Source organism: Emericellopsis atlantica (genome assembly GCF_019669845.1).
Source record: "Emericellopsis atlantica unplaced genomic scaffold F5Z01scaffold_5, whole genome shotgun sequence".
NCBI classification, from domain to species: domain Eukaryota; kingdom Fungi; phylum Ascomycota; class Sordariomycetes; order Hypocreales; family Bionectriaceae; genus Emericellopsis; species Emericellopsis atlantica.
In genome coordinates this window covers 327,421-352,240 of record NW_025764707.1, presented here as the reverse complement: position 1 = coordinate 352,240, position 24,820 = coordinate 327,421, and the positions used below count along the sequence as shown (strand labels likewise).

Genomic DNA, 24,820 nt, shown 5'->3' with positions numbered 1-24,820 from the left:
ACTGCTTGAACTCGGGTAACCGATCGCCCTTGGAGGCGTGGACAGTGCAGGCGAACACGGCGATGACAGCTAGCATCAGAACAGGGCTCCACGGCCTTCCCACAGCAGACGACATGGTGGCGGCATGGACAACACTGGTGATGTGTAGGTGCCAGTGTCGTGTGCAACTGGGGAAGCTCTCGACGAGCTTGGACGGGAATCAAGGGTCCTCCTCCTCACTCACGCTTGTTCACGCGTATCCGTTGTGACCGAAATCCGGTCTGCTAGCTGGCACTGATATGGACTACCCTAGACGGTACCACTCGCGCTAGGGAATGGCAGTATCCCTGCGGTAAAAATATGAAAGTACGAAGATATGTCGAATAAAAAAAAAATGGTGTCTCGCAGGCTCGAATGAATAGAGTTTCATCATTATAGGAACGCAGGCGTTGGCAAAGCGGATGTTCACGTACATGAAGGAACATGAACTTCATGGTGTGTACAACGACATTCCGAGTATTGGAGGTATTATCATTTACAACCGACCACGGAGATATGTTCCACGAGACAAGCCTCCCAAAAGCAGACAAGCAATTCCGACATAGCATGAAGTGACTTCAACAGAGTACCACGCTGGGAAACATCCCAATCAACTCATTATCACTTCATGTCCAGGCATGTCGTACTTGTGCTCCTAATTGGGGAATATTAGACCGTTGCCGGGACAACAGGACGCGGCCCCACACCGAAGTACACACAGAACCAAAATAATAGTCCATGTCGCCCTTCGTCCTCTGGTCTGATACTTAGACACGAAACATGCACTAATCGACGCGCAGCTCCCCTTGGAAATTTAATTCTTCTTGCTTTTGGATGATGCCCTGAACTGAACGCGCATGTACACCTCACCATCGAATTAGCGACTGCACCAAAACACCCTCACAACATAACGACGCGTCCTGTCCACATAGCCGCTGTCGAGAATGTCGACAGCATCACCGACACCAGCACCCGCAGGCGTGGTACGAAGAACATCGCAACGCCAGGCATCCCTTCGACGACCACCTTCACGCCTCTCGAATGCCAAGAACTCAGCCTTACCGGTCCCTGCCACTGCTCCCGAGGCACCAGCGGTTGCTCAACAGCTGGGCCAGCAACAACAATACGACAATGACAGTTCAGAGGACGAAATTCCCGTGCCTATGAAGCTCAGCGCCCTCACAAAAGCTCTGCTCAGCGATGGCGCGCCCATGCAGCAACAACATGCGGCTTTGCCCTCGCCTCCTAGGACGAGGCGGCAGACCAGCACGCTCAGTAGCTCGACTTCATCAGCGCGCGAAGGTCGCAGGCATCTGAGGTCCAGCAGTGTTCAAGCCGCCGAGCCCAAGGACGAGAAGCCTTCAAGCCCTATCAGGGAACAAGAGAAGGAGCCTTCCCAGCCGAGAAAGCGCGTCGTTCGTCTCAGCCACACGCCGCAGAGTCTCGGTCAGGTCGGACCCAGCAAGCGACGTTCCACTTCCAACACTAGGTCCAATGCAAGGTCCCTGCCTCATTCGAGATCAGAGAGCAGGTCAGGTCACCGAGACGAATCGGCCGACGAGAAGCGCGACTACCACAACGTCGACATCAACACGCCAGGACAGCCTGAGCGCGTCGTTCGAATTGTTACCGGCTCTTCGGGCAAGCGCAGTCGACTGAGCTCCTCAGGACAGTATTCTGGGCGCCAGCACGATCGCTCCATGGCCGAAAAGTCGACAATGGACGGCGATCACGCGGATGAAGATGATCCCGACGATGTGGCACGAAACGCACCCCCCGTTAGTGTCGGTGGGATGATCAATCCTCAGGGATCCATGCGGGTGAAGCGGATCGGGAAGACGCCAGGGAGCTTCCTAAGCGGACCTGCGCGTCGTGGGAGGCGAAGACAGAGCGAAGAGGACGAGAACGGCGACGGTGAGCATGCCCTGCATGACCCGGAGGCGAGCGCCATGCGAGGTGAGGACCTGATGGCCTCTTCGTTTTATGGCGCTGAGTCGATGCGAGACTTCAACTCGGGCAGTCCTGTTAGTGGCAACGCTGCTTCAAGGGCCAGCCACCGCAGGCAAGTATCAAACGCTGACCTCCGGGGCTCCGTCCGGCGATCATCTGCCCTTCGAGAATTGGCGCACGAGCCGAACGGTGAAATCGTGATCCCTCAGTCGCGGCAGCGTCCTACCGTGCCATCAGCCAACGATCAGGAAAACGCGGGCCTCGCGAGTTCCAAGCCTCCGAAACCACTGGATCTGTTACCAGTTCAGCCGCTGAACGTCGAGGCCGGCGTGGCAAAGACTTCGCCGGACAGGAAGCCGCTGGGTCCTGTCGAAAGGAATACACCTCGTCGATCTGCACCCGCTCCGCCTCCGAAGATGTCAGTGCTGGAAGCAGCCACCTCCAACGCGGGAGCGTCCACCACCACGCAGGCCAAGCAGCGCAGGAACGTACTCAAGGTCAATGGGAAGTGCTACACTAGGCTCGACTGCTTGGGGCGTGGTGGCAGCGCCAAAGTGTACCGTGTGACGGCAGAGAACGGGAAAATGTTCGCCTTGAAGCGCGTGGCACTTGAGAATGCGGACGAGGCAACCATCAGAGGATTCCGTGGCGAGATTGACCTCCTGGGCAAGCTGAGCAACGTTGACCGTGTCATCAACCTGTTTGACCACGAGCTCAACTCGGAGAAACAAGTCCTTACTCTGGTGAGTGAACACTTTGAAGCCAAATCATGTCAGTCAACTAACCTCGATGCAGCTTATGGAGATGGGTGAGCTGGATCTGAACACTCTCTTGAGGTCAAGGCAGAACCCGGAGAACGCCAAATTTGATCCCGTCTTTGTTCGCTTCTACTGGAAGGAGATGCTGGAATGCCTCCAAGCGGTCCACCAGTGCGACATTGTTCACTCGGATCTGAAGCCTGCCAATTTTGTCCTCGTCCAAGGCCGCCTCAAGCTCATCGACTTTGGCATCGCCAACGCTATCCAGACTGACCAGACGGTGAACGTTCACCGCGAGAACCAGATCGGAACACCCAATTACATGTCGCCCGAGTCGCTGCTCGACTCCAACAACCCCCGGGGAGGCCGTGTCCCAGGACGCCCAAAGCTGATGAAGATCGGAAAGCCAAGTGATGTCTGGTCGCTGGGCTGCATCCTGTACCAAATGGTCTACGGCTTGCCTCCATTCGGCCACATTGCCAATTCGATGTCTCGCTGCCAGGCCATCATCAACTGGGACCACGCCATTGAGTACCCATCACGCGGAATGGGCGGTGCACCCGTACCGCCCTCGCTGATCCGGACGATGAAGCGCTGCTTGTACCGCGAACAGCACATGCGTCCGACGTGTGCAGAGCTTCTCAACGAGTCTGACCCCTTCTTGTACCCGGCTGAGCTCAGCGACAAGGCCACACCGATCGACGAGGAGCTCCTTGCTAGGATCATCCATAGCGTCGTCAACCGGTGCAAGGAGCGAATGCCTACGGACGCTGAGGTGGCAAGCGCTTGGCCACAAGCATACTGGGCGAGCGTGCGGAAAGCCACGGCTGGCCGCATGTAAAGAGTCAACATGTATCAAAATCCTGTACCACTGCAGGCGGGAGAAGGAGAAGGAAAGAGATTGAAGACGTTCACGAAAATTGACGACCCTGGTGGAGGAGTAGTCCGCATTCGCATTCATCAGAGCTTGGTGTTGGGGAGTTTTCTTTTTTTCTTGTCGGTTCTTTGGCTATCACTTTTACTACGCCAAAACATAGGCGATATTCCCCCGTTGTATGCTTTCCTGTTTCAAAACCGCAAAGTCCAGATAGTAGGACATGGTATGCTTGGATAATTTTTGTCATTCGTTTGATTACCAGGCCTCAACAAGCGCTTATTCATAATATGATATGCTTCTCTCAATTGCAATGCCCAATGACCCTACTATACATACATTTGGAGCTTCTGATTTGTCGTATCTGCACGACGAAACCCGAGGAGCTCCTTTCTTTTGTACACTTTTGTCGTACCATCCCTGACATTACAGCTCCACATTATCCGCGTTCTTGATGTTCAGTTCCGATATCCTCAAGATTGTGTAGCGGTGCTTGCTGTGCACGCGCCTCGCCCGCCTCTGCCTCCTCTTCTTCTTGATTTTGATCCGCAGCGGTTCGCTCTCTGTCCCCGTGACTGTGGCCCGGCACTCGAACACCCTCTCGTCAATGTGAGGTGCTCCCTTCATGGTGTAATCCCTGCTACCGATGACACTGGCGCGGTTCAGCCGGAGCAAATCACCGGGCAAGACGCCCGGCATGCGGAACGGAAGACGGATCTCGTCGCCTTCTTGCACGAGGTACGGAAACCCGTGGATGTGGACGGTGATGTAGTGACCGGGCTGCGCGGCCAGGAAGGGCAGGAGGTTGCGGACAGAGTCCTCAATGGGCGCCGGCGGCGGGGCCGGGTGTGACTTTTTGAAGGCGAGCGGTCGGACATGGTGCGCGGTAGGGTTGGCGGCGTTGTTGATGTGCTGCTGCTCCGGTGGCACGGGCTCGACGATGGGAGCTGTGGTGTTGAAGGCGCGGGCCAGCAAGGGCGTCGCCAGGCGGATGGACGGCGGGACAATGGCACCACGCAGCGCCGGCGCGGCGGAGCGAAAGAGTGTCCTGCTCATGTTGGAGCGCAGAGGGTGCACGCGATTGGGGTGGTGTATCTCGTTGGATGGAATTCCCCAGGCGCGTGTATGCAACTTTTCTGGGCTGGACCGGACAAATGCTTTGGAGATCCACCGGGTAATTGTCGGCCACGAATGCCGACACAGACACCAGCCACAGTCATAAGGTCACTCGAGGTTACAATTCTCATTGAAACTGTCAATTTCAGGTGTCCTGGACTAATTAGTCTAGACATCTACTGTTGATTTAGCAAAGATCCAATTTGTGCATTGTCCGAGATGGTATCATCCATGTCGATTCATCATCACGCCCCTTTTGTAGTCTATCACGCAAATGAAGATGCCACGCCGGGCATTCCTTGTCCGAACCCTGCGAAATCACGGCCATGCACACGTCACCTAAGTAGTCTAGCACATCCTGTACGTGCACTGTCCCGACGAATTGCGCTTCTCGTCGCCCGTCTCCAGCTTGTACTGCACCGCAATGTCCAGGTCGCGGCGGTTCTTCTCATTGGGCTTCACCTCCAGGTCGCACTCGATGACCTCGCCATCCTGCACGGTCAGGACATCCCTGAAGTACAGGACAGTCTGTTTCCAGTGGGTGTACTTGGTGTGGGGGCCCGTCGAGAAGCGGATGGGCTTGTGGCAGGCTGTGAAGTCAATGTCGAACCACGAGACCAGGGCATGCACAAAGTCGTCGCGCTTCACGGGGAGCTTGAAGGACGTGTTGAAGGCGAGGTCCGCCGTGGTGCAGGTGTACAGGTCCAGCGTGAGGACGGGGACGGGGTCGGTGACCACCGTCTTGACGTCCACTGTGTCGACGAGGGGTTCCGAGAGAGCGGTATCCTTGAGAGGGGTGTAGTCGAAGCCGTACACGTTGTCCCAGAAGCCAATCTTCTCGTCCTTGTAGTCGCCGTCCTCAATGCCCGCAAAGAAGATGGTCGCCTTGTCGGGGAAGATGAGGCCGTCCTTCTGCAGGTAGGTGTCACGTGCGTACAGCACGGTGTCCAGCATGGACTCGTAGAGGAGGAAGTAGCCCATCCACTCAGAGATGATGATGTCGACCTTGGGGAACGGCATCTCAATCTCCTCCATCTTGCCCTGGATCAGGGTGATCTTGTCGGACAGCCCATTGGCATCAACAATCTCGCGAGCTTTGAAGATAATGGTGGACATGTCAACACCAATGACATGTTTCGCGCCAGCCTTGGCGGCAAACCTGGCATCGGTTGTTAGCGTTTGTTATCGTCGCGAGTCGTGGCAGATGTACATGGACAGGATTGCGGTACCGCAGCCCACGTCAAGAACGACCTTGTCCTTGAAAATGTGCTTGTTCTGAACGATGGCGTTCATGTACGACCGTGTGCGGACTTCATCTTTCTATCGTATCAACCAGGTCAGCTATGCTCCTCTGCCTCATGCTTGAGCCACTCTGCTGCAGTGCTGTCTTGCTTGCGCCATGGTGGGGGAGGGAGGGAGGGGAACGAACCAACATCTCCTCGTGGATGCCTGCACAAGCGAGCAAACATGGTCAGTAAGGTTCAATCTTGTCGCGATCATCGCCCAGTATCGTACCATGGTGATCATAGCTGGGAGATCATGTTAGCGCTCTGTTTGACCAAGTTCATTGCATCCTCCCACGACAAGTGGGGGGTGGATAAAGGTGAGGTTTACCTCTTGAAGTAATGCTGCTCACTGTGCTCCATGGTCTTCATCTTCTGCTCGACAGCCTCGACGTCCATCTTGTCGCCGCTCATCTTGTCGGTTCTGGAAAGGGAATTGTTGGGTGGGATTGGGGAGAAGTGAAACCTGAGAGTATGCAGAACAGATCTTTGGACAAGTCCCTGGATCGATGTGAGCACAAGTGGCTGCGCCGGCGGGCTGTGGGTCCGACTATTTTCATCAGGCAGAAAAAAGAAATTCTGCCGTCACCGCCTTTGGACCCTGTCGCATCCCTAGATCCGGCCGAGACTGACTCGCAGCGGATCATACGACGCCATTATCACTGACTGAGTCTGCTCGTAAGAGTATCAGTTGTATATCAATGTATTCAGCCTGCGTGCTTTTCTTTCCAGCCTTCCGTATCTTGTCTCATGATCTCATGTATAGTCGCAGACCCGGCTGTCTGTCGCAGGTCTGGCGCAGTATTCTATGTTCATGGCAACGTAGCTATCCATTAACCAATGCGAGAGAAATCATTTCCATTGCTACCCAACTCCATTCACCATTTTGTGCGCTTATGAGTCGAGCTCTTGGCCTTTCTGGCTTCGCTCGCCGCGTTCGTTTCGCCCGCTCACTCAAGGTGATCCAAACTTCTTGATCACATCAGCAACGTGCTTCGCCAGCTCATCAGCCTCCGAGCGTGTCGCGGCCTCGGCGTACACACGGCAGGCATTTTCAGTGCCGCTGGCACGTGCAAAAGAGCGGGCGTTGGTGTACTTCTTGACAAAGCTGTCAATCTCCTCCTGCGCGCCCTTTGGAGCGCTCAACCTGCGCTCGGCGTCCGTAGTCTCGAAAAGATCTTTGTCTCCCACCTCGACGCGGACGAGTCGATTGGGCAGGTCGTTGTAGGTGTTGGCCCAATCCTTCAGGGTCCAGCCCTTGTGGGCAAGAATGACCTCGACCATGAGCATGTCGGAGATCGCATCACCAACGGTCTGGTTGATCAGATCAGAAATAGCTGCAAGAGTCTCGAGAGCCTCCTTCTGTGCGGGGGACTGAGGCTCTTTCTCGGTAAACAGGCGGATCGCTTCTTGGGAGAAGACGACTGTGCCATGCCCGTTGGCCTCGAAGTATACGCCAATGTCAAACTGACAAGCGGCGTGGTGGAGATGCTTGACACCAGTGGGCGTAAAGACGACGGGCAGCTTGAGGTGCTTCTCAATGTAGGCCGTGCTCGCGCCGTTGGCGTAAGCAGTCTGCACAACACCGATGCGGAGTTCGTCCTCGAGACCAGCCTCGCGGACAAGCCCACCAATGAAGGAGGCATTCAGAGACGAGATGCGATCACCGTCAAGCATGAAGAAGCCAGTGTCCGGATCAATCCAGTAGTAGATCAAGCGGTCAGCATCGCCATCAAGGGAGCAAATGCGGTTTCCAGGGACGGGCGTCGGCTTGGGAGGAGCGCGCTGCCTTGTCTTGACGTAGTCTGCGCCAGCCTTGCATTGATTCTTAGTGACCTGTTTGAGAAAGATAGCGCGGAGAACTTACATCCAAATTTAGGACCTCTGGCCTCAGGACATCATCGTTCACAACCTTGACGTTGATCACGTCCTTGGGGATTACCTTGAGGAGCTCTGACAGTTCAGGGCCACCGACACCGTTGGCGCAGTCAACTGTCAGCTGGCCCTCAATCTTGCGGCCTCCCAGCGCGCGAACCAGCGCATCAGACATCTTCTTGTTGTAGCCAGCTTTGCTGACCTCGCCGTATGACTTGGGTGTACCCTCGGTGTTGATGCAACGGACGAGATAGTGGAGCTGCGGTGTCGTGACTCGCTTGTAATCGGTATACTCGATATCGATGGCCTCGCAGGCATCAGCCAGCGCGGCCGCGAGGCCGTGGCCAGAGGGTCGTGTGTCGCGACCGCAAATGACACGGCCAGGCGTGGACAGATCGACCTTGAGCTGGGCGGCGAGCGACTTGTAGGTATCGAGAAGCTCCTGGTCAGAAGCGCAGTTGACGAGCTTCGTAGCGTGGGCCTCCCAATCCTGCTCGAGCATCTCGCCCATGGGATCGACAATCTTGACGCCGTTATCAACAGCCGGATTGTGGCTAGCCGTGATCATGACGCCAATCGCCTGGCCGTTGAGGCGGCGACTGCGCAGACCAGAGAGCAAGCCGACGCGGAAGGCAACGCCGTCGAGCAGGTCGGCCTTCATGCGGAAACCAGCGGTACCATACTTGTAAGCATGGTTGGGCACAATGGGGTGCTTGGCCGAAGCCGCGAGAATCTTATCGTCCATGGTATGCGTAGGCAGCTGATGAAGGTATTGGGATCAACCGTGTAGAGAAGAGGCGGTGTCCAAAGATGACAAGAAGTGGGATTGGAAACACGAGGTACACAAACAATGCGAGAGGCCACGGACAATAAGTACTAGCCTATCTTGCTCGGGTGTGGAGTTCGGGATTTCTAAATTACCAGGTACTTAACCACCTCATCGGATTTTGAAGCTACGCACATCACGTCCGTATTTCAGGCCTACGTACTTTCATTCCGCTACACAGTGTGGGTGAGACGCTACTCGGGGTGGTCCCATCCTTCCGATTATCCTCACAGTCTCTACAGAAGTTCATAGTAAGCACTAGTTGAATACGAAGAGCAAAGGGAAGCATAGAAAATGACCTGGTATCTCGAGACCCAAGCGAGGGAATGAGGGGTCCAACAAGGCTCCCAGAGCATTTTGCCCCGCCAACGACGGTCAAGGTTGACATGCAGATACTGCCCATTAACCCAGAAGGGACTAGCCTAGCACCGCCGGAGCGTCATCTTGCTGCACAAGAACACTGCCCCGTGCTTGCCGGCTGCCCACAGTCGATCCACTATTATAGTCACGTGCTGACGTGTCAAGGTTCGTTTGGCTGACGCTTCTGTGGTGAAGAACCGACGCGTCTGCGCCAGTCGCCGACTGATAATCACTACGTGCTGCCTTGCCTCGAAGCCTGTCGATCTTGGGAGCCCAAAGAACTGACGAACCCTCCAATTTTGGCGTGGCTATCAGGTTAGCCTGCATGGTGCAGGCCCATCAACCCTCATCATCAGCATTCATTGCCGCTCACACATGATGGCAGACTCTTCAGAGGTCCCGAACCCGCAGTTCCTGGCATGGGTGGAGGAATGGGTCAACTCTGCTAAGGAGCGTAATGCACACAGTCTGACCACGTACAACCGAGCATATCACTCGCTCAAAGCCTGTCCAATACGTTTCGAGCATCCAGCAGAGCTGGAGCAGCTCAAAGGATTCGGGCCCAAGCTGTGTGCCAGGTTGACAGAGAAACTGCAAGCTCATTGCAAGGACAATGGAACAGTTATGCCTGAGCATCCCAAGGCGAAGAAAGCGGCTGAAAAGGCCCGCCAGGTCCAGGAACAGGGTGATGGCGAACCAGTGGCCAAGAAACCCAAAAAGGCCCGAGCCCCCAAACAATATGTTCCAGCGTATAGGTCGGGCGCCTATGCACTCGTATTGGGGCTTTCAACATTGGATGAAGACTCTCTCACCGGGATGACAAAGGCAGAGCTGATCGAGGTGGCCGAACCTCATTGCGATGCTAGCTTCACTGCTCCCAGTGACCCTACCAAGTTCTACACGGCCTGGAACTCAATGAAGACGCTCATCCAGAAGGAGCTCGTCTTCGAGAGAGGCAGGCCTCTACGCAGATATGCTCTGACCGACGATGGGTGGGAGGTGGCCCGCAGGACTAAACAGACCAAGGAATTTAACAAGGACAACGAGAGTCTGCCTCAAGGGGCGCGAGAAGAGTCGGTTGTGGAATCAGAAGCCACTTCCAACATCCAGCAAGCCCCATCAGCGCCACCGGACATGTTCGAGCCAACCGAACCAAGTTCCTCTTACCAAAACATTGTGACTGAGGGACAGGTCATCTCAAGTGACAGTGCACTTCCCTCGTTTCTCCCTGTCCGAATCCCCCCAGGATCCTTCACGGTCAAACTGTTGCTCGACATTCGCGAGGTCAGGGCAAAGACCGACCGAGACTACATGCAACAGGAGCTCGCAAAGCTTGGTGTGCCCCCAATCATGAGAGCTCTCGAGCTCGGGGACGCGCAGTGGGTAGCAAAGTGTCATGATCCCGACTTGCTCTCCAAGCACGGCCTGCAAGGCGACGAGATTGTCCTGGACTGGATCGTCGAACGCAAGCGCCTCGACGACCTGCTCTCCAGTATCAAAGATGGCCGCTTCCACGAGCAAAAGTTCCGCTTGAATCGTTCTGGTGTGAAAAAGGTCATCTACATCATTGAACAAATTGCGATGGATCTCACTGAACAACAGGCGGACTCTATCAACACTGCCATCGCCTCGACGCAGGTGTCCAACGGCTATTTTGTCAAGAGAACTGAGAAAATGGACGACTCCATCAGGTACTTGGCCAAAATGACCTCGATGCTTAAGAAGATATACGAGAAGAAGCCGATCAACATCATACCGACTCAAATCATTACCGCAAGGAATTATCTTCCGTTGCTGGGCTATTTACGCAGAAAAGAGCCGACTCTGAGCTACCACGTCACATACCCGGCTTTCGCGTCGCTAGCATCCAAGTCGGACATGATGACTCTGAAAGACATCTTTCTCAAGATGCTGATGACGATGAAGGGCGTTACAGGGGAGCGAGCGCTTGCCATCCAGGAACGATGGAAGACCCCCCATGATTTTGCCAAAGCCTTCGAGGTCTGCGGCACAGGAGCCGCGGGACAAAAACGCAAGAGAGAATTCCTGCATCGTGAAATGGGGGATATGGTGGCCTCCAAGGCGGTGGGGAAAGAATTGAGTTCCAAGATTGCCGAAGTATGGAGCGATGTGTGAGAAGCGCCCCACTTGCAGCCTCCCGTCGTTGTGTATTGTTATTCAACAGTCCTACGCTACTGCGAGCCCGTACCAGCGATGATCTGTTTCACAAGCTTCTCCAGCAGGGGGATGTTCGCTTGACCTCCCTCGGCGCCCAGCATACCGGCAACAGACTTCTCAGCGTACTTGGCCATCATGTCGACCTCAATATTGACGGATTCGCCGGCCTTCTTCTGAGCGACAACGACCTTCTCCTGGGTGTAGGTGATAAGCATCACCTCCCACCAGCCCTCCTGGTCGTTGACTTTGGTCACCGTCAAGCTCGTCCCGTCAATGGCGATGAAGCCCTTGAAGATAATGTATCGGAGAACCTCCTTGTCTCGGGGTTTGAAGCGAAACGTCAACGCGTTGCCGTCGGGTGTCACCGAGACAATTTCTGCCGTGGTGTCTACGTGGCCTTGGACAAAGTGGCCACCCATGCGCGTATCCGCACGCACAGCACGCTCCAGGTTGACGCGGCTAGAGACTGCCAGATCACCCAAGTTGGTGATCCGGAGGGTCTCGGGAGCAACGCCAATAGTGAAGGCATTGGATGTGAACGAAGTGACAGTCAGACAGCAACCATTAACAGAGATGGAGTCGCCATCGTGGCAGTCCTTGAGAAGCTCTGACGAGTCGGGAATGCTGATTCTCATAGAGGTCCCGCCGGTGCTGTCATTGTTGTTCAGCTCACTGATGGCTAGCTATTTGTCAGCGCGTGATGCGCAATATCAGCTGAGGGGAACGAACTTCCGATGTCTTCGACGATGCCGGTGAACATGATGGCGAGGTGACAGGGTGCTGATGGGATTCCGCAAGAGGGGGTTTTCAACGTGAGCTATCCGAGAATCCGAGTCTGAGTTTACGGGCTGAGGTGTGAACGAGAGGAGTCGAGACGCTTACCTGTATGTATATTTCACCAACTATTCGAAGCTGTTCTTCAAGAGGCCGAATCCCGCGAATCCGATCGGCCTTCACGAACTGAGAGCCCCGCGGTGGAGCTATGAATCATGTTCAAGATGGCCTTATCGATTGCTAGTCCCCGCTCAAAATTTTGTGACGATGCGGCTGGTTAGCAAGCTACCTTTTACGGGAGCTTCTCTGTTCAACACAATACTATTCTAAACGCTCTCGCTCAACTGACCTAACCATTGCTGCGACGCCTCCAGAAGAGAACAAGCCAGTCTATCATCAAATTTGTACTTCACGATCATCGGCACGCACAATGGCGCCCAGTCGCCCCAACAAGGAAGCGAAGCCCTCCCCAAGCACCCTGCTTTCAGATGCCGAAACCCTCCACACAGTCGGCAAACTTCAAGATGCGATCCCGGTGGCGCAACAGGCACTTGAGCTGACAGGCTCCGGCGGTGACCACGAACTGCGGGCGCTCAATCTACTCGGTATCCTGCACATCGAGACAGGCGACACAGATGACGCGCGAAGCTTCTTCACGCGAGCGGTAAAACTCGATCCGGAGGGCACACTGGAAGAGAAAATTGGCGGTGGACCGGAGAAATTTCTTTTCCTTGCACAATTGAGCGAGGAGGGCGGAAGCGACAGTGTCCAGTGGTTCGAGAAGGGTGCCTCAGCGCTGAGGAAACGCATCCAGGCTCTGACTGACCTGCCAAGTCGGACACCCGAACAAACGGAGAAGCTCAGCACCACACAGAGCCACCTCGGCTCCGTGCTATGCTCTGTGACCGAGGTGTACATGACGGACCTGTCATGGGAGGAGGACGCGGAACAAAGGTGCGAGGCGCTGATCACAGAGGCGATGATGATCGCACCGAACAGTGCCGAGACGTGGCAGACTGTCGCCAACGTGCGGATATCACAGGAACGCTACGACGACGCGAGGGGTGCTCTGAAGAAGAGCCTGGAACTATGGCAGGACAAGGACCCTCTCGATCCCGCCGTGCCTGAATTTCCTGAGCGAATCAGCCTCGCCCGTCTGCTCCTGGAAGTCGAGATGGAAGAGGAAGCCCTCCGCGTCATTCAGCGCCTCACCTCAGATGACGACCAGAGCGTGGAGGCCTGGTATCTCGGAGGATGGTGCCTATTCATTATTGGCGAGAAGATGCGCGATGGCAAGCATGACGCCCGCGCGAATGGAGAGGCGGACGAGTGGAAGTCCGTGTGGACATCCTCAAGACAATGGCTGGCCATGTGCCTCAAGCTCTACGAGGCACAGGAGTATGAAGACGAGAGGCTGGGACAGCATGCAGTGGAGTTGTTTGAGAACATCAACAAGGAGCTGGGTCCGCCAAAAGAGGGCGAGACGGACGACTGGGATGATGCGAGCGGCGACGACGACGATGATGATCTGGACGAGGAGATGAAGGATTAGACCTGAATAGACGTGATCAAGATGCATCCCAAAGGCATTACGATACGCGATATTGTGCAACAGTTATGCCGACTATGTGGCGGTCCTGGGCAATAACGTGATATTCGATCCAAACGACTACGTACCCCCAACTCCAGGCAATGCAAGACTCTGACCTTCCTTGTTACGCTTCTATGTTTACCTTTTGCATCTGCTCTGTAGGCGGCACACCATCCTCTTCCTCGTCGTCGTCTCCGTCGTCCACCTTGCCCGCCAAACCCTGCTCCCAGAGCTGTCGCCCCGTCAGCTTGATGGGCTCCTTCACCTTGGCCTTCTTCAATTCGGCCAACCTTTCCTCCTCTTCCTGAATGCGCTTCTCTTCCATCTCCTTCAGGAACCCAGCTCTCCATTTGAGGAATGTCTCCGGCGTGACTTTGGTGCCTTCGAACTTTTTGTTCTCCTCCCTCTCCGCGGCGAGAGCTGCCTCTTCTCTCTCCGCCTCCGCCGCACCCTTCCTGTCAATGACAAGTTGCTCCGCAGACTCCTTCAAGGCAGATACAATCGTGAAGATCATGGCCATACCCATGTTCTCCTGGATTGTCTCGTCCAAGCCTGCTAGTAATTGCTCCCTGTCCTCGCCGACGTTGAAGTCTGGATGCGAGGGTGCATTTGGCACGGTGTGAATCTCGAGGTCAGGGGCCACATCGGGATAGTCTGCTGGGTACTTGACATTGAGGGCGAATTTGGGCTGGTCTTCTTCTTCCTCGTCGGGTATGTCTAGCGTCACGGTGACTTTGTATTCTGTCTCTGAGATGTCTGACGCAGTAGAGTGAGTGACGAAATCTCGACAGCGGGGAGGCGACTGGTAATGAGCATACCTGTGATCTCTTCGGGAAAGATGGACTCGAGCACTTCACGCTCTTCTATCTGATCTTCGCGACCCATGCTGATTATATCTTTGCGTTTATTGGTTGAATGGCCCTGTTGAAAGATGGAAGTGAGCCAGCAGTTGGATGAGGTTCATGAGGTACTGCGACTTCACGCGGGTGGAGTATCGCAATGAGGGGCGGATGACACAATAAAGCAGTCAATTTAGCTAATGCAGCAACGCAGCTTGACCCCGTGTTTTCTGTCAACCTCGAGCAACTCACTGATTTAGCCTCCTGCCAAACACGCAATGAGAGAATTCGATCCACAAGATCAACAGCATCTTAAGCTGCCTCATTCCAGAATTCATTGTCCCCGCTACTACTCAAATTCCGGTAGTAAAACCTACAGTACGGTGCGTTCCGTAGCGACTTCAATTCCGCCCGTGGGGCAGACCCGAACTGGCTTAGCTTAAAGGCCACCGCCTGGCAGAATCCAAAATTTCTGGACGATTTGTCGCCTTTCAGCCACCAGGGTCGCAGTCGTAGAATTTCCGGTGGTAGACCAGGCCAGTTCCTCACCTTGTCGACAACCAATACCTCGCCAACACGATACACCAGCACACAATGGCGGCAAAGGCTGCTGGAATCGATAAGAAGCGCAAGGCGCCGTCCGCTTCGAAAGAAAAGTCGAGTGGCAAGGCCAAGAAGGCCCGAGTTGAAGAAATCCCAGCCGACGAGATGGACGTTGATGAAGAGGAGTTTGAGGATTTCTCCGATTCGGAGGACGGGGGCGCGAAACTGGACGAGAGACCGGCAAAGAAGGGCAAAACAAGCGGTTCCAACGGCAAGAACTTTGAAAAGGGTATGTTCTACACTCGACCTCTCGCAGCTATTGATTACTGACGTCCGTACCAGATGCCAGCCTGACATCGCGCGAAACCCATGCGAAACAGAAGCAACTAGCTCTCGAGCGCAAGGCCGCCAAGCCCCTTGCCGACGAAGTTCAGCGAACGAAGAAGATCTGGGAGCGTCTACGCATCAAGTCCAGTGTGCCCAAAGACGAGCGCCAGAAGCTGGTCGACGAGCTATTCACCATCATCACCGGTCGCATGCGTGACTTTGTCCTCAAGCACGACGCTGTGCGCGCGGTGCAGACCGCCCTCAAGTACTCCGGCTCAACACAGAGGAAGCAGATCGCCAAGGAGCTGCAAGGTGCGTACGCTCAACTGGCGGAGAGCAGGTATGCCAAGTTCCTCATTGGCAAGCTGCTGGTCAACAACGATGACGAGATTCGCGACATGATCATCCCCGAATTCTACGGCAGGGTCCGCAAGATGATCAACCACCCCGAGGCCTCGTGGATCTTGGACGACATCTACCGCACGGTGGCCACGAAGGAGCAGAAGGCCAGACTGTTGCGCGAGTGGTATGGCCCGGAATTCGTGATCAAGGAGATGGCCAACGATACTGAAGTCACTGCCGACCTGAAGAAGATCCTCGAGGCGGAACCGAGTAAACGGGGACACATCACCAAGAGTCTGTTTGACATGATCAACACGCTTGTGCAAAAGAAGATGACTGGTTTCACCATGCTCCACGATGCGATGCTGCAGTACTTCCTCAACTCGACACCGGGCACGGAGGAGTTCAACGAGTTCTCGGAGATTGTCAAGGGCGATGAATCGGGCGATTTGCTGAAGAATTTGGCGTTCACAAAGTCCGGAACCCGTCTCACCTGCCTCCTACTGGCGTACGGTAGTGCAAAGGACAGGAAGCATCTTTTGAAAGCGTTCAAGGACACGTTCCAGATGATGGCGGGCGACCAGTACGCTCACCTCGTCATCTTGACGGCCTTTGATGTCATCGACGACACAAAGCTCACCTCCAAGAGCATCTTCCCTGAGATTCTCGGCGAGGGTGGAGATGCGCAAGTGCAGAATGTGCTAGAGGCCGTCCACAACCCATTCGCAAGGTCCACGATTCTCTACCTGCTCGAGGGCATGTCCAAGTCATTGTTCCCTGCTGGTCAGGCCTACGATGTGGAGGTTCTGAACGAAGTCCACGAGATTCGCAAGAACACAAGTAAGAAGGACCCCGAGGCCCGCCGACAGGAGCTCGTGGCCGCCTTCTCGCCTCAGCTGATCAGTGCTGTGGCTGCCACACCGCGAGAGCTGACCTCGTCAACATTTGGCTGCCAATTTGTGGCCGACGTGATGCTCTCCTGCGAGGGTGACAAGTCAGCCGCCCTGGAGGCCATTGCACAATGTGCCGAGGGTGCGCCCACAGGGGTAGTGGAGGGCGCCGATGATGTGGCGCCTCCTGTGCACATTTCACAGACCGCATTTGGCAGCCGGATGCTGAAGTCGCTCATTCAGGGAGGTCGTTTCGACAAGGCCGCTGGCAAGGTGATCCTCGTCGAGCCACCGCTGAATTTCTCTGACACGTTGTATGCGGTCATCAAGGACCATGTCCTCGACTGGGCGACCGGGCCTGGCTCGTTCGTCATCGTCGGGCTAGTCGAGGCAAACGACTTTAGCGACAAGGAGGCGCTCAAGAAGGTGTTGAAGAAGAACAAGAGCGCTCTGGAGAAGGCGGCGACTGAGGCAACAGCCGAGCAAAAGGCAGCAAAGGAGGCGGAGGAGAAGGACGCCAAGTCGAAACCGAACAAGAAGGGAGCCAAGAAGGGGGAGAAGCCCGTTGGCAACATGGGCAGCAAGATCCTGTTGAAGGCGTTATAATTATTAGGGTTTTCCAAACACTGCATGAATAGATTTGTCACATCTACCACGGCGCCTATGTTGAAGCGTCAACTTACCGCTGTGAGTGCACTTTGGAGTACAGCAGAACGACCCAGGCGCGCCAGGCAAATGCTGCCGCGCAAGGCATCGGCGCGAAGGACGTAATGGCTCATGAACTGAACTGAAAAAGAAATGTACGTAGCACATTTTGAGCATAGAAGCCACACTGCAGTCTAATCAATCCACTCACGTCGTACACGGCAGCGCAGAATGGATGCGATTCGCAACTCCTAGTCCAAGGAGCGATCACTGTACCGTCAGGCTAAGGAGCATATGTACATATTGGCCGCATTGACCAATCTGCCTTTAATTGGTGTACTTGATAAGCAGTCTGCTAGGTAGCAACTTGTTCGAGCACTAGAATAAGTCTGTTCAAGGAGACGCCTGTCTTGAGCGTCGTGGGTCGCTTATGTAGTGCGCCGACACTAAAAGGGGCTACGAGTGACACAACGTTGCCTTAAACAGCTGATGAGACAGCTTACCACGCGGAGTCCTTTTACCATTGACCAGTCTCCTAAATTCGATAGGAGAAGCACACGTTATCATCTCAGTACTGTCAATCTTCTGAGTAGATGTATTTGCCAGTGTCCCTTACATCGTACTCAATGCTGTAATGTCCTAGCCTGTCCATCCCAAGGACTTTGCAGCCGGCAACTGAGCAATACTTATTCACGCACGCGGGCGGCATGCTACAGATAATGGGTGGTCTGATCACAGCGTGGCTGAATTGGAGCCTCACTTTGGAGTGAGTTTTGGTGGTCATGGTACTGACATCGGACGATGACAGCAGCTTCTGAGTTGCCCCCTTTTGCACCACCTTGCGCAGAGTTTTCCCTGCTTGCTTCCTTCAATTCTTGGCCCATGCTGTCTGAAAATTCTCAGTCCAGTCTCTCTTGTGTGCTAGCCACACGCGCTAATCCAGCCGAATCGCACCTGACATTTTCAGTTCCCCCTATCTGAGGACTCACTGAGCAGAACTCGAGCCCTCCACACACCTGTCCCATCGTCACGATTCTTGAGCATTTCCAACAACCCATTCAACCCGCCCAAGCTTTCTGGTTCTCTGGGAGCCTCTCGTGTAGAGATCCTCGATCAGACCAGATCCCAGGCTGCACACCATCAAACATTCGGCATGGCTGCCATCGCGAACAGCGGCCTCGAGCAGCGGCAGATAATCTCTGACCCTGCCGAGATCAGTGATTTCTTCCGGGACCCTTTCGGCACAGGAAAAGCCACCAAGACAGAGGCCGTTTCTCAAGACGACGGCAAAGAGGAGACAAAGACCGATAGCGAGGGTCAGGACACCGTTGTCACAGAAAAGTCAACGATCACTGACGGTCTCACCACCAAGACCGACTCAGGGAGGACCATCACCGTGCCCAACAATGAAGTCGTCACTATCACAAGACACACGACCATCGTCACAAACCGACCACAGCCTTCAAGCAACACAAGTTCCGACGCCACATCGGCAGCAACTGGCCCTATCACAGAAGGACCGTCCGTAACTACAGGCTCTCCTACAGAGACGCCAGGGCTCGACGAGTCGCACGACGGAGGCTTCCCAATGGGGGCTATTGTCGGCGGCGCCGTCAGTAGTGCGTTGCTTGTAGTGGTGGCCGTAATTGCGATGATCGTTCTCAAAAGGCGTTCTCGTCGGCGTCGAGATGACACGCAGAGCTCTCTCAGCAGCAATGACCAGTATAAGCGTACAGACCGCTTCGACGACAAGCACTTTCCCCAGCGTCAGAGGTCAGCTCATACTGCGGATACTGCTCAAACTACGGCCACTGGGGTCGGTGACCCGTTTGCTCCCTTTGGAGGTAAGCAATACTTCGTGAGGAGGCTAGGCCTGCACTGACATGTGAACAGGTCGGGTTGACAAGGACTCGGAGTGCCCGATCCGCCCGCAAAGCAATACCTTCGAGATGGACGCCACGACCGCTGTACCTGCGGAATTGCCAGACTCGAGTGCATTTGCGGCCAACCCGACAACGACTGTGCGTGCTCCAGTGCCAGTTGAGCCTGCCGCCCCTGCTCAACCGGGAGCAAACCTCGACCCTTTGGAGACAGGACAAGGTAAACCCAAGTACATCAACCACTGGGATCAATACCGAGCCATGGGGTCTGCGCAAGAGGACAAGGAGTGACTTGATGTTGGGGCCCAGTGATTCCCGGACGTATTCGCTGGCGTGAGGCACAGAGATGTATCTGCTTGTTTGCTGGTCGGTTTTTTCTAGTTTGCATGTCAGCTCAGTTCGTATATCCAAACAACATCTTGCTAAAATTATTGAGGAGTATGCATACAGGAAATCAAAAGTGTTGATGAGCGGTGACCAGACCCAGGCTTCCCGGTACCGATCGTATACCGCACAACGCAAACTTGTGATGTTACCACGACAGGGTACGAGACTCTTCACCATTAACGTCGTTGTATTCATAGGTTCCTAAAATGTGTAGAGTAGCAAGCTGACCTAATCCATTTTGATTTGGCACCAAACGCCAGAAATGCAACTCCCTTTGCGTAGCCATCCGTCCCAGATGGCTGCGCCAAAAGCAAACCGTGTCCGTTTAAAATTCCATGTGTCGCGGTAGCAGTCACCCCTCACTTCGTTTGTAGCTTCGTGATCTCGTCGAGAAGGTCCTGCAAATCGGCATCGTCAATCTTGTCCTGCAATGACGGAATGAGCGTCTTGGCTTCGTCCGCGTTCTCGCAACATAATGAGCCTGTGACTGTCAGCGATATACACTTGCCGCATAAAGACATGGGAGGCCGTACCGAGCTGGGCGCGCTCAAACTTCTCCAGCTCCCGATGCGACCGGAGCAGTCGCTCGACAGCTTCGACGTTCTCCTTTCTAGTGAACCGCGAAAAGTGGTCCAAATATTGCAGCGTCGTGTGCAACATCCTAGCCCTCGTCAGTCGATCTGTTCATGAACAGCACCCCGCACATCTTCTCATCCTCCTTCGCTCGGGTCGTCGTACTCAGTCTCGTTCAGATTCATTTGTGGCGCGCCGTCAGGTCGGACCTTGGCTGCGCGCTCGCGTCTGCGCTGGACAATCGCATTCAACACAAGTGAGGCTTCGGAGAGCGTGAGGGTTTCAACGTCCTGGAACTCGCCCAGGTTGAGGACTGTGCTGGCTTCTTCGTTGCCCGGCGGCGGAGGCTTGGGCCGGGATGTCTTGGGGAAGTGAGCCATCTTCGGCGCGCTCTTGAATCTCTCTAGTCGCTGGCGATATTGGCGTTCTATATTTGAAACAGCGTAGGCTAGTTGTCGTCTTCTTGTGCGATGTGGGTGGTGTTGTCAATGCTACAGTCAATGCGCGAACCTTCGGCGTGAAGTTCGGACACAGATTCGTGTAGTTTGGCGCTAAGCCCTTTTGGGACCTCTTCAGAGTATAAGTCCAAGTGCCCAAAACTTTAAAGATAGATCTATTCCGATTGCAACTTTCAGGTGCGTCGTTGGAAATTTACTGCTAACCGCCCAGGGATTTCACCAGGTACCTGATCTACAGTTCAGCGTATCACCTCAAACAGAATGAAGCCGGCTTTGCTGTTTCGGTGCCAAATTTGATAGCTGCCTGCCTAGGTACATGGCATATAAGAATATGTTGCATTCGGTCACAAGTAAACTTCTCATCTTTTACCAGAATGCATAATGATTGGGGAGGCCTACCAATATCTTCTTCGTAGCCTTTGATTCCAACATGTCCAGGAGCCATCAAGAAAGCTCTCGGTCTCTGACGGCCTGCAAAGGCAATGATTCCTGTAGTGGCCCATCCCGCCGTGGCGGTCTCTATCAAACAAACATTTCAAACCCGGACACTTTCTAGAGGCAATCTGATTACTCATTACTAATCCCTTGGGCGGAAGTTCAGACAGTTTGCCCAAAGCACAAGAGATGTTCATCGTTGAGGGAAACACGTGACATCAGCTGGTCATTTGGCGTACCCTGTACGCCGACAGCATTGATTGCTGATACGTGATGACTCTGGAAATATGGGATAATTATTTAAAATGCTTCCGTCAAGTACATCTAGAAAGAAGGTGAGTGAAAAGTATTGGTGGAAGAATCTGGATGGTTATTGTTCAGGTTGTAGCTCCTAAATTGTATGTTCCAATGGCAATCTGATCCACCTCACTTCACGACGACATCTCAACAACCTGTGATCACGGCAGCGACCGCAACGGCGAGTGTACAACAACGTCGACACGATCCCAGTGATAAACGTTGACACCGGCTCTGGGCATTTCCCTCGACCCAACTCTCCCATGAAGGCGTCGACGCGATGTGTGCTCACCTCGCCCCCCCACCCCTGAACACCCTCGTCTGACTGTCAATTCAGGACCGTCTTCGCCCTCATTGTCATCAACAAGGCCGGCGGCTTGATATACAACAAGAATTTCCACGATGGCCTAAACAAGATCAGCACAAACGATTACCTCGTTTTAGCCGGTACATTCCACGGGTAAGGCCATCCCGCAGTGAGCAGGAGCAGCAGCTTACCCATCTCGCAGAGTGCACGCCATCACGGCGCGCCTGACCCCGATAAGACCGCCTGCGCCGCCGGCTGGGCTTCGACCCGAGCAGGTCTCTGGATTGGAGGTTCTCGAGACCGAGAATTTCCGCATGCAGTGTTTCAACACATTGACCGGTGTGAAGTTTCTGCTCTTCACCGACACAACACAGACCAACGTCGATGTGACTATACGGAAAGTGTATGATCTGTATGCGGACTACGTCATGAAGAACCCGTTCTACTCACTGGAGATGCCTATCCGGTGCGAGATGTTTGATAGGAAACTTCAGTCATATGTCAGGGAAATCAACAATCGATAGACGCCGCGGAAATGTCTCATGAATCTCATTATCAAAACAAGCTGCACAATGCGGCAAGCTCTCGCGCCTATCGTGTCCCTGTCTACTTGGTCCCTGTGTCTATTGCACACCAAGCGCCATGACGCCGAAGGAATGCGACCTTGTTTCGAATGCTCACGAGGTGTCCATCTTGTCGCCGTTCTTCTTGCTGCCGTCACTGGGGCCAGACTCATCCTCTTCTTTGACATCACCCAGCGACTCTTTCTTCGCCTTCTCCTCTTCTTCCTTTGCCAATTTCTCCTGCCTGGCTTTCTCTTCCTCCATACTCATGCGCAGAGCCAACGCAAGCTCGGGCTCCATGGATGGATCGATGCCGAATTCGAACTCCTCATTATTGCCACCACTCTCGCCGCCACCCTGGCCGTCAGCACCCTCACCCAGCAGAATGGGGCTCGATATCAGCTGGTCACCCAAGAGCTTGCTGCTGGGAGGGAACACGACCATGTGGGAGCCTTCGTTGCTCTTGACGGCCTCATTGAATGCCTCCAGCTTCTGTTGTGTCGCCTCATCGTCGAGCTCTCCGAACAGCACAAAGTCCACCGTCGTATTGCTCTTCTTCATCTTCTTGGCCAGCTGAACAAGCTCCTTCTTCTCGTCGGCGATCGGGGAGCATACGAATACTATTATTCGTTGACGTTGGGCTCGGTTCTGACGGTGCTTGAGGGCCAGCTGCACATCATTAGCCATTGCACGGAACCCAACTACCAGAGCAACTTACCGCAGCGACCTGGACAGCTGTCTTCAGATGCGAGGAGCCGCCCAGCTTTTGCTTTGTATGATGCAAGCCCTCCAGTACCTTGCCCATTTCAGTAGTCAATGTGACGTGCACTTCAGGCCCCTTCCCACCCATGCTCATTAAACCGACGGAAGACTCGGGGTTGCCGTTGGTGATTGTCTGGAAGAGCGTCTGGACGGCGTCGGTCTGCGCATCGAAGCGTGTTGGCTGGTAGTCGCCATTCCTAGCGCTCTCGCTGTTGTCGACAACGACCATTACCGCCTCGAGAGGCATGGCGGCGGTGTTGAGGGAGTAGGAAGCTGGAGTTGAAGAAAGATTAAAAGTTGCCGATGGCTGTCTCTGTAGACAAAATGGAAGTTGTCGGATTTATGATGCTTTGGGTCTGTTTGGAGAAGGCTGGCGATCAGTCAAGCTCCCGATGTCGTAAGGCGGGTTCAGCCTACAGTGGATGGCGTCCAGGGTAGGTGGGCCCGGACTGCTTACATAACGACGGTGAAGTGCCCCACCTTTCTGCGGGTTTGTTTACTTTGTCCGACTTGGTCGTCACCTCAAAGCACCTACACACCAATATCATCAAGCTGCGCCAGGATTTCACATTGTGAAGAAATTGATCGAAGTTTCTTACAGAAAGATCGGCACATTACACGCGACTCTGATTCGTCTTCTCACAAAGCTTCAACATAATGGCGCAAGGTCGACCGCCGAAGCGCGCTTCAGACAATGCCGCGTTCAGCCCACGCGCCACAACACCAGCTCAGCAAAGAAGTCCGATCAAGCAGCGCAAGATGGGGATAAGCGCGCATCACAAGCAGGCTCTCATAGACAATCTGCAACTGGAGAGTATGTAGAACACACATGCATGCAAGGGAAGCTCTCATGCTAACACGAGCAACAGTTACTGAACGCGCGCGCAGACTCCGAGCGCAGTACAGCCTCCAAGCGCAAGGTCTCCGGTCACGGATAGAAATAAGGGTCAACCGAATCCCAATGGCTCTGAGGAAGATGAGAATGGAGGACCTGGTACTGAAGTACTCTGAGAAGGAGCAGAAGTCCGCGATGACTGCCCGACCACCTCCTGTGCCGGCAAAGGACAGGCTTGTACGGAAACCGGCCGACATTCACAGCGCGCTCTCAAAACCAACAACAAGCCTCAAACGAACAAGGTATGCGCGTGGGTCGATAAACTCAAAACCTCTGCGGCTAACAATGAAATAGTGAAGACTTTGGCAAAGATAAGGAGAACGAAAATGTAGAGAACCCCAACAAGAGGGTGCGAGCAGCCGAAGGCGGGCATGTTCGTCCTGCGCAGGTCTTGTCTCCTACCTCCTCCAATTCGAGGCTCAAGGGCGGCCGCCCTGCTTCACCAGCCAAGTCACAGATCGCGCGACCCGGATCACCGCTCAAAGGCACTTCCCGCACAGCTGCAGCAACCAACATGCTGTCTAACTTTGTGGAAAAGGCCAAGTCGACACGCGCTGGGACACGAAAGGCCACCACTACGTCGAATACAAGCAGCACTGCTGCACCAGCTGCACAGCCAGCCAAGACACGACGCGCCGCGCCCGCAGCAGCCAAACCTCCAACTTCGCGGCCTGCAACACGCACAGGCCGACGTGCTAGTGCCACAAGTGAAGCTAGTGATGGCAGCAATTCGACAGTGGTCAGGAAGGGAGCGGCTCCTCGGGGCGCGCCCCCAAAGAAAACATTGGGGAGCTTTACGAAAGGAACTGCGAGCGGGGATGCCAAAAAGACCACAGCGGTAAAGAGCACGCCGAAGACAAGAGCTGGGCGAGTGCTGCGAAACAGAGGGTAGACATTCAGTCGGATTTCAGGATTTGCTCATTTAGCAGGCGTTGCGTTCTTGAAATTGGGTAGAGCACCGATGACACTGCAACAGGGCTTGGCAGGGAGATCACTCACGGCGCTAGGAACGAGGAACTTGAGATTGTATGCACAGCGGTGAACCATGCAATGGCGCTTTTGATGATGTCGTAG

General features: G+C 54.5%; 14 protein-coding genes across 14 annotated transcripts; 7 read left to right on the top strand and 7 right to left on the bottom strand.

The window, feature by feature from the left end:
- The first annotated feature begins 791 nt into the window (after positions 1 to 791).
- Positions 792 to 3,894, top strand: F5Z01DRAFT_647560 (kinase-like domain-containing protein). Its single transcript, XM_046262993.1, has 2 exons — positions 792 to 2,711; positions 2,764 to 3,894. Exons 1-2 carry the CDS (start codon positions 963 to 965, stop codon positions 3,565 to 3,567), a joined length of 2,553 nt encoding a protein of 850 aa, XP_046120994.1. The 5' UTR covers positions 792 to 962; the 3' UTR covers positions 3,568 to 3,894.
- On the bottom strand, positions 3,895 to 4,819 carry F5Z01DRAFT_647558 (ribosomal protein L21-like protein). The gene has a single exon (XM_046262992.1). The coding sequence runs from the start codon at positions 4,654 to 4,656 to the stop codon at positions 4,027 to 4,029; it is 630 nt and encodes a 209-aa protein (XP_046120993.1). The 5' UTR covers positions 4,657 to 4,819; the 3' UTR covers positions 3,895 to 4,026.
- Positions 4,820 to 4,840: 21 nt separating this feature from the next.
- Positions 4,841 to 6,560, bottom strand: F5Z01DRAFT_647555 (protein arginine N-methyltransferase 1). The gene is made up of 5 exons (XM_046262991.1): positions 6,331 to 6,560; positions 6,232 to 6,245; positions 6,146 to 6,165; positions 5,927 to 6,036; positions 4,841 to 5,875 (listed from the first exon to the last, which is right to left on the bottom strand). The coding sequence occupies exons 1-5, from the start codon at positions 6,411 to 6,413 to the stop codon at positions 5,065 to 5,067; spliced, it is 1,038 nt and encodes a 345-aa protein (XP_046120992.1). The 5' UTR covers positions 6,414 to 6,560; the 3' UTR covers positions 4,841 to 5,064.
- On the bottom strand, positions 6,561 to 9,086 carry F5Z01DRAFT_719049 (uncharacterized protein). Its single transcript, XM_046266555.1, has 2 exons — positions 7,867 to 9,086; positions 6,561 to 7,814 (listed from the first exon to the last, which is right to left on the bottom strand). The coding sequence occupies exons 1-2, from the start codon at positions 8,617 to 8,619 to the stop codon at positions 6,954 to 6,956; spliced, it is 1,614 nt and encodes a 537-aa protein (XP_046120991.1). The 5' UTR covers positions 8,620 to 9,086; the 3' UTR covers positions 6,561 to 6,953.
- Positions 9,087 to 9,438: 352 nt separating this feature from the next.
- On the top strand, positions 9,439 to 11,196 carry F5Z01DRAFT_671514 (uncharacterized protein; the record flags this gene model as incomplete). Its single annotated transcript, XM_046264707.1, has 1 exon — positions 9,439 to 11,196. One exon carries the CDS (start codon positions 9,439 to 9,441, stop codon positions 11,194 to 11,196), a length of 1,758 nt encoding a protein of 585 aa, XP_046120990.1.
- Positions 11,197 to 11,252: 56 nt separating this feature from the next.
- F5Z01DRAFT_617149 (riboflavin synthase alpha chain) lies at positions 11,253 to 11,998 on the bottom strand (the record flags this gene model as incomplete). The annotated part of the gene is made up of 2 exons (XM_046260958.1): positions 11,253 to 11,917; positions 11,968 to 11,998. The coding sequence occupies 2 exons, from the start codon at positions 11,996 to 11,998 to the stop codon at positions 11,253 to 11,255; spliced, it is 696 nt and encodes a 231-aa protein (XP_046120989.1).
- A 159-nt stretch (positions 11,999 to 12,157) lies between these two features.
- On the top strand, positions 12,158 to 13,645 carry F5Z01DRAFT_449556 (uncharacterized protein). The gene has a single exon (XM_046259828.1). The coding sequence runs from the start codon at positions 12,443 to 12,445 to the stop codon at positions 13,562 to 13,564; it is 1,122 nt and encodes a 373-aa protein (XP_046120988.1). The 5' UTR covers positions 12,158 to 12,442; the 3' UTR covers positions 13,565 to 13,645.
- F5Z01DRAFT_647545 (RWD domain-containing protein) lies at positions 13,610 to 14,547 on the bottom strand. Its single transcript, XM_046262990.1, has 2 exons — positions 14,422 to 14,547; positions 13,610 to 14,359 (listed from the first exon to the last, which is right to left on the bottom strand). The coding sequence occupies exons 1-2, from the start codon at positions 14,486 to 14,488 to the stop codon at positions 13,728 to 13,730; spliced, it is 699 nt and encodes a 232-aa protein (XP_046120987.1). The 5' UTR covers positions 14,489 to 14,547; the 3' UTR covers positions 13,610 to 13,727.
- A 216-nt stretch (positions 14,548 to 14,763) lies between these two features.
- Positions 14,764 to 17,412, top strand: F5Z01DRAFT_747926 (armadillo-type protein). The gene is made up of 2 exons (XM_046266977.1): positions 14,764 to 15,274; positions 15,328 to 17,412. The coding sequence occupies exons 1-2, from the start codon at positions 15,037 to 15,039 to the stop codon at positions 17,148 to 17,150; spliced, it is 2,061 nt and encodes a 686-aa protein (XP_046120986.1). The 5' UTR covers positions 14,764 to 15,036; the 3' UTR covers positions 17,151 to 17,412.
- Positions 17,413 to 18,342: 930 nt separating this feature from the next.
- Positions 18,343 to 19,360, top strand: F5Z01DRAFT_671509 (uncharacterized protein; the record flags this gene model as incomplete). Its single annotated transcript, XM_046264706.1, has 2 exons — positions 18,343 to 19,033; positions 19,083 to 19,360. The coding sequence occupies 2 exons, from the start codon at positions 18,343 to 18,345 to the stop codon at positions 19,358 to 19,360; spliced, it is 969 nt and encodes a 322-aa protein (XP_046120985.1).
- A 17-nt stretch (positions 19,361 to 19,377) lies between these two features.
- F5Z01DRAFT_449511 (HRDC-like protein) lies at positions 19,378 to 20,536 on the bottom strand. Its single transcript, XM_046259827.1, has 5 exons — positions 20,195 to 20,536; positions 19,990 to 20,117; positions 19,685 to 19,937; positions 19,518 to 19,624; positions 19,378 to 19,446 (listed from the first exon to the last, which is right to left on the bottom strand). The coding sequence occupies exons 1-3, from the start codon at positions 20,407 to 20,409 to the stop codon at positions 19,816 to 19,818; spliced, it is 465 nt and encodes a 154-aa protein (XP_046120984.1). The 5' UTR covers positions 20,410 to 20,536; the 3' UTR covers positions 19,378 to 19,446; positions 19,518 to 19,624; positions 19,685 to 19,815.
- Positions 20,537 to 21,246: 710 nt separating this feature from the next.
- On the top strand, positions 21,247 to 22,072 carry F5Z01DRAFT_647535 (Sybindin-like protein). The gene is made up of 3 exons (XM_046262989.1): positions 21,247 to 21,501; positions 21,557 to 21,679; positions 21,729 to 22,072. Coding segments are annotated over exons 1-3 (447 nt in total). The 5' UTR covers positions 21,247 to 21,499; the 3' UTR covers positions 22,051 to 22,072.
- F5Z01DRAFT_647532 (uncharacterized protein) lies at positions 22,073 to 23,236 on the bottom strand. The gene is made up of 2 exons (XM_046262988.1): positions 22,808 to 23,236; positions 22,073 to 22,758 (listed from the first exon to the last, which is right to left on the bottom strand). Exons 1-2 carry the CDS (start codon positions 23,096 to 23,098, stop codon positions 22,204 to 22,206), a joined length of 846 nt encoding a protein of 281 aa, XP_046120982.1. The 5' UTR covers positions 23,099 to 23,236; the 3' UTR covers positions 22,073 to 22,203.
- Positions 23,237 to 23,383: 147 nt separating this feature from the next.
- Positions 23,384 to 24,790, top strand: F5Z01DRAFT_647530 (Borealin N terminal-domain-containing protein). Its single transcript, XM_046262987.1, has 3 exons — positions 23,384 to 23,665; positions 23,721 to 23,988; positions 24,041 to 24,790. The coding sequence occupies exons 1-3, from the start codon at positions 23,509 to 23,511 to the stop codon at positions 24,636 to 24,638; spliced, it is 1,023 nt and encodes a 340-aa protein (XP_046120981.1). The 5' UTR covers positions 23,384 to 23,508; the 3' UTR covers positions 24,639 to 24,790.
- Positions 24,791 to 24,820: the final 30 nt, after the last annotated feature.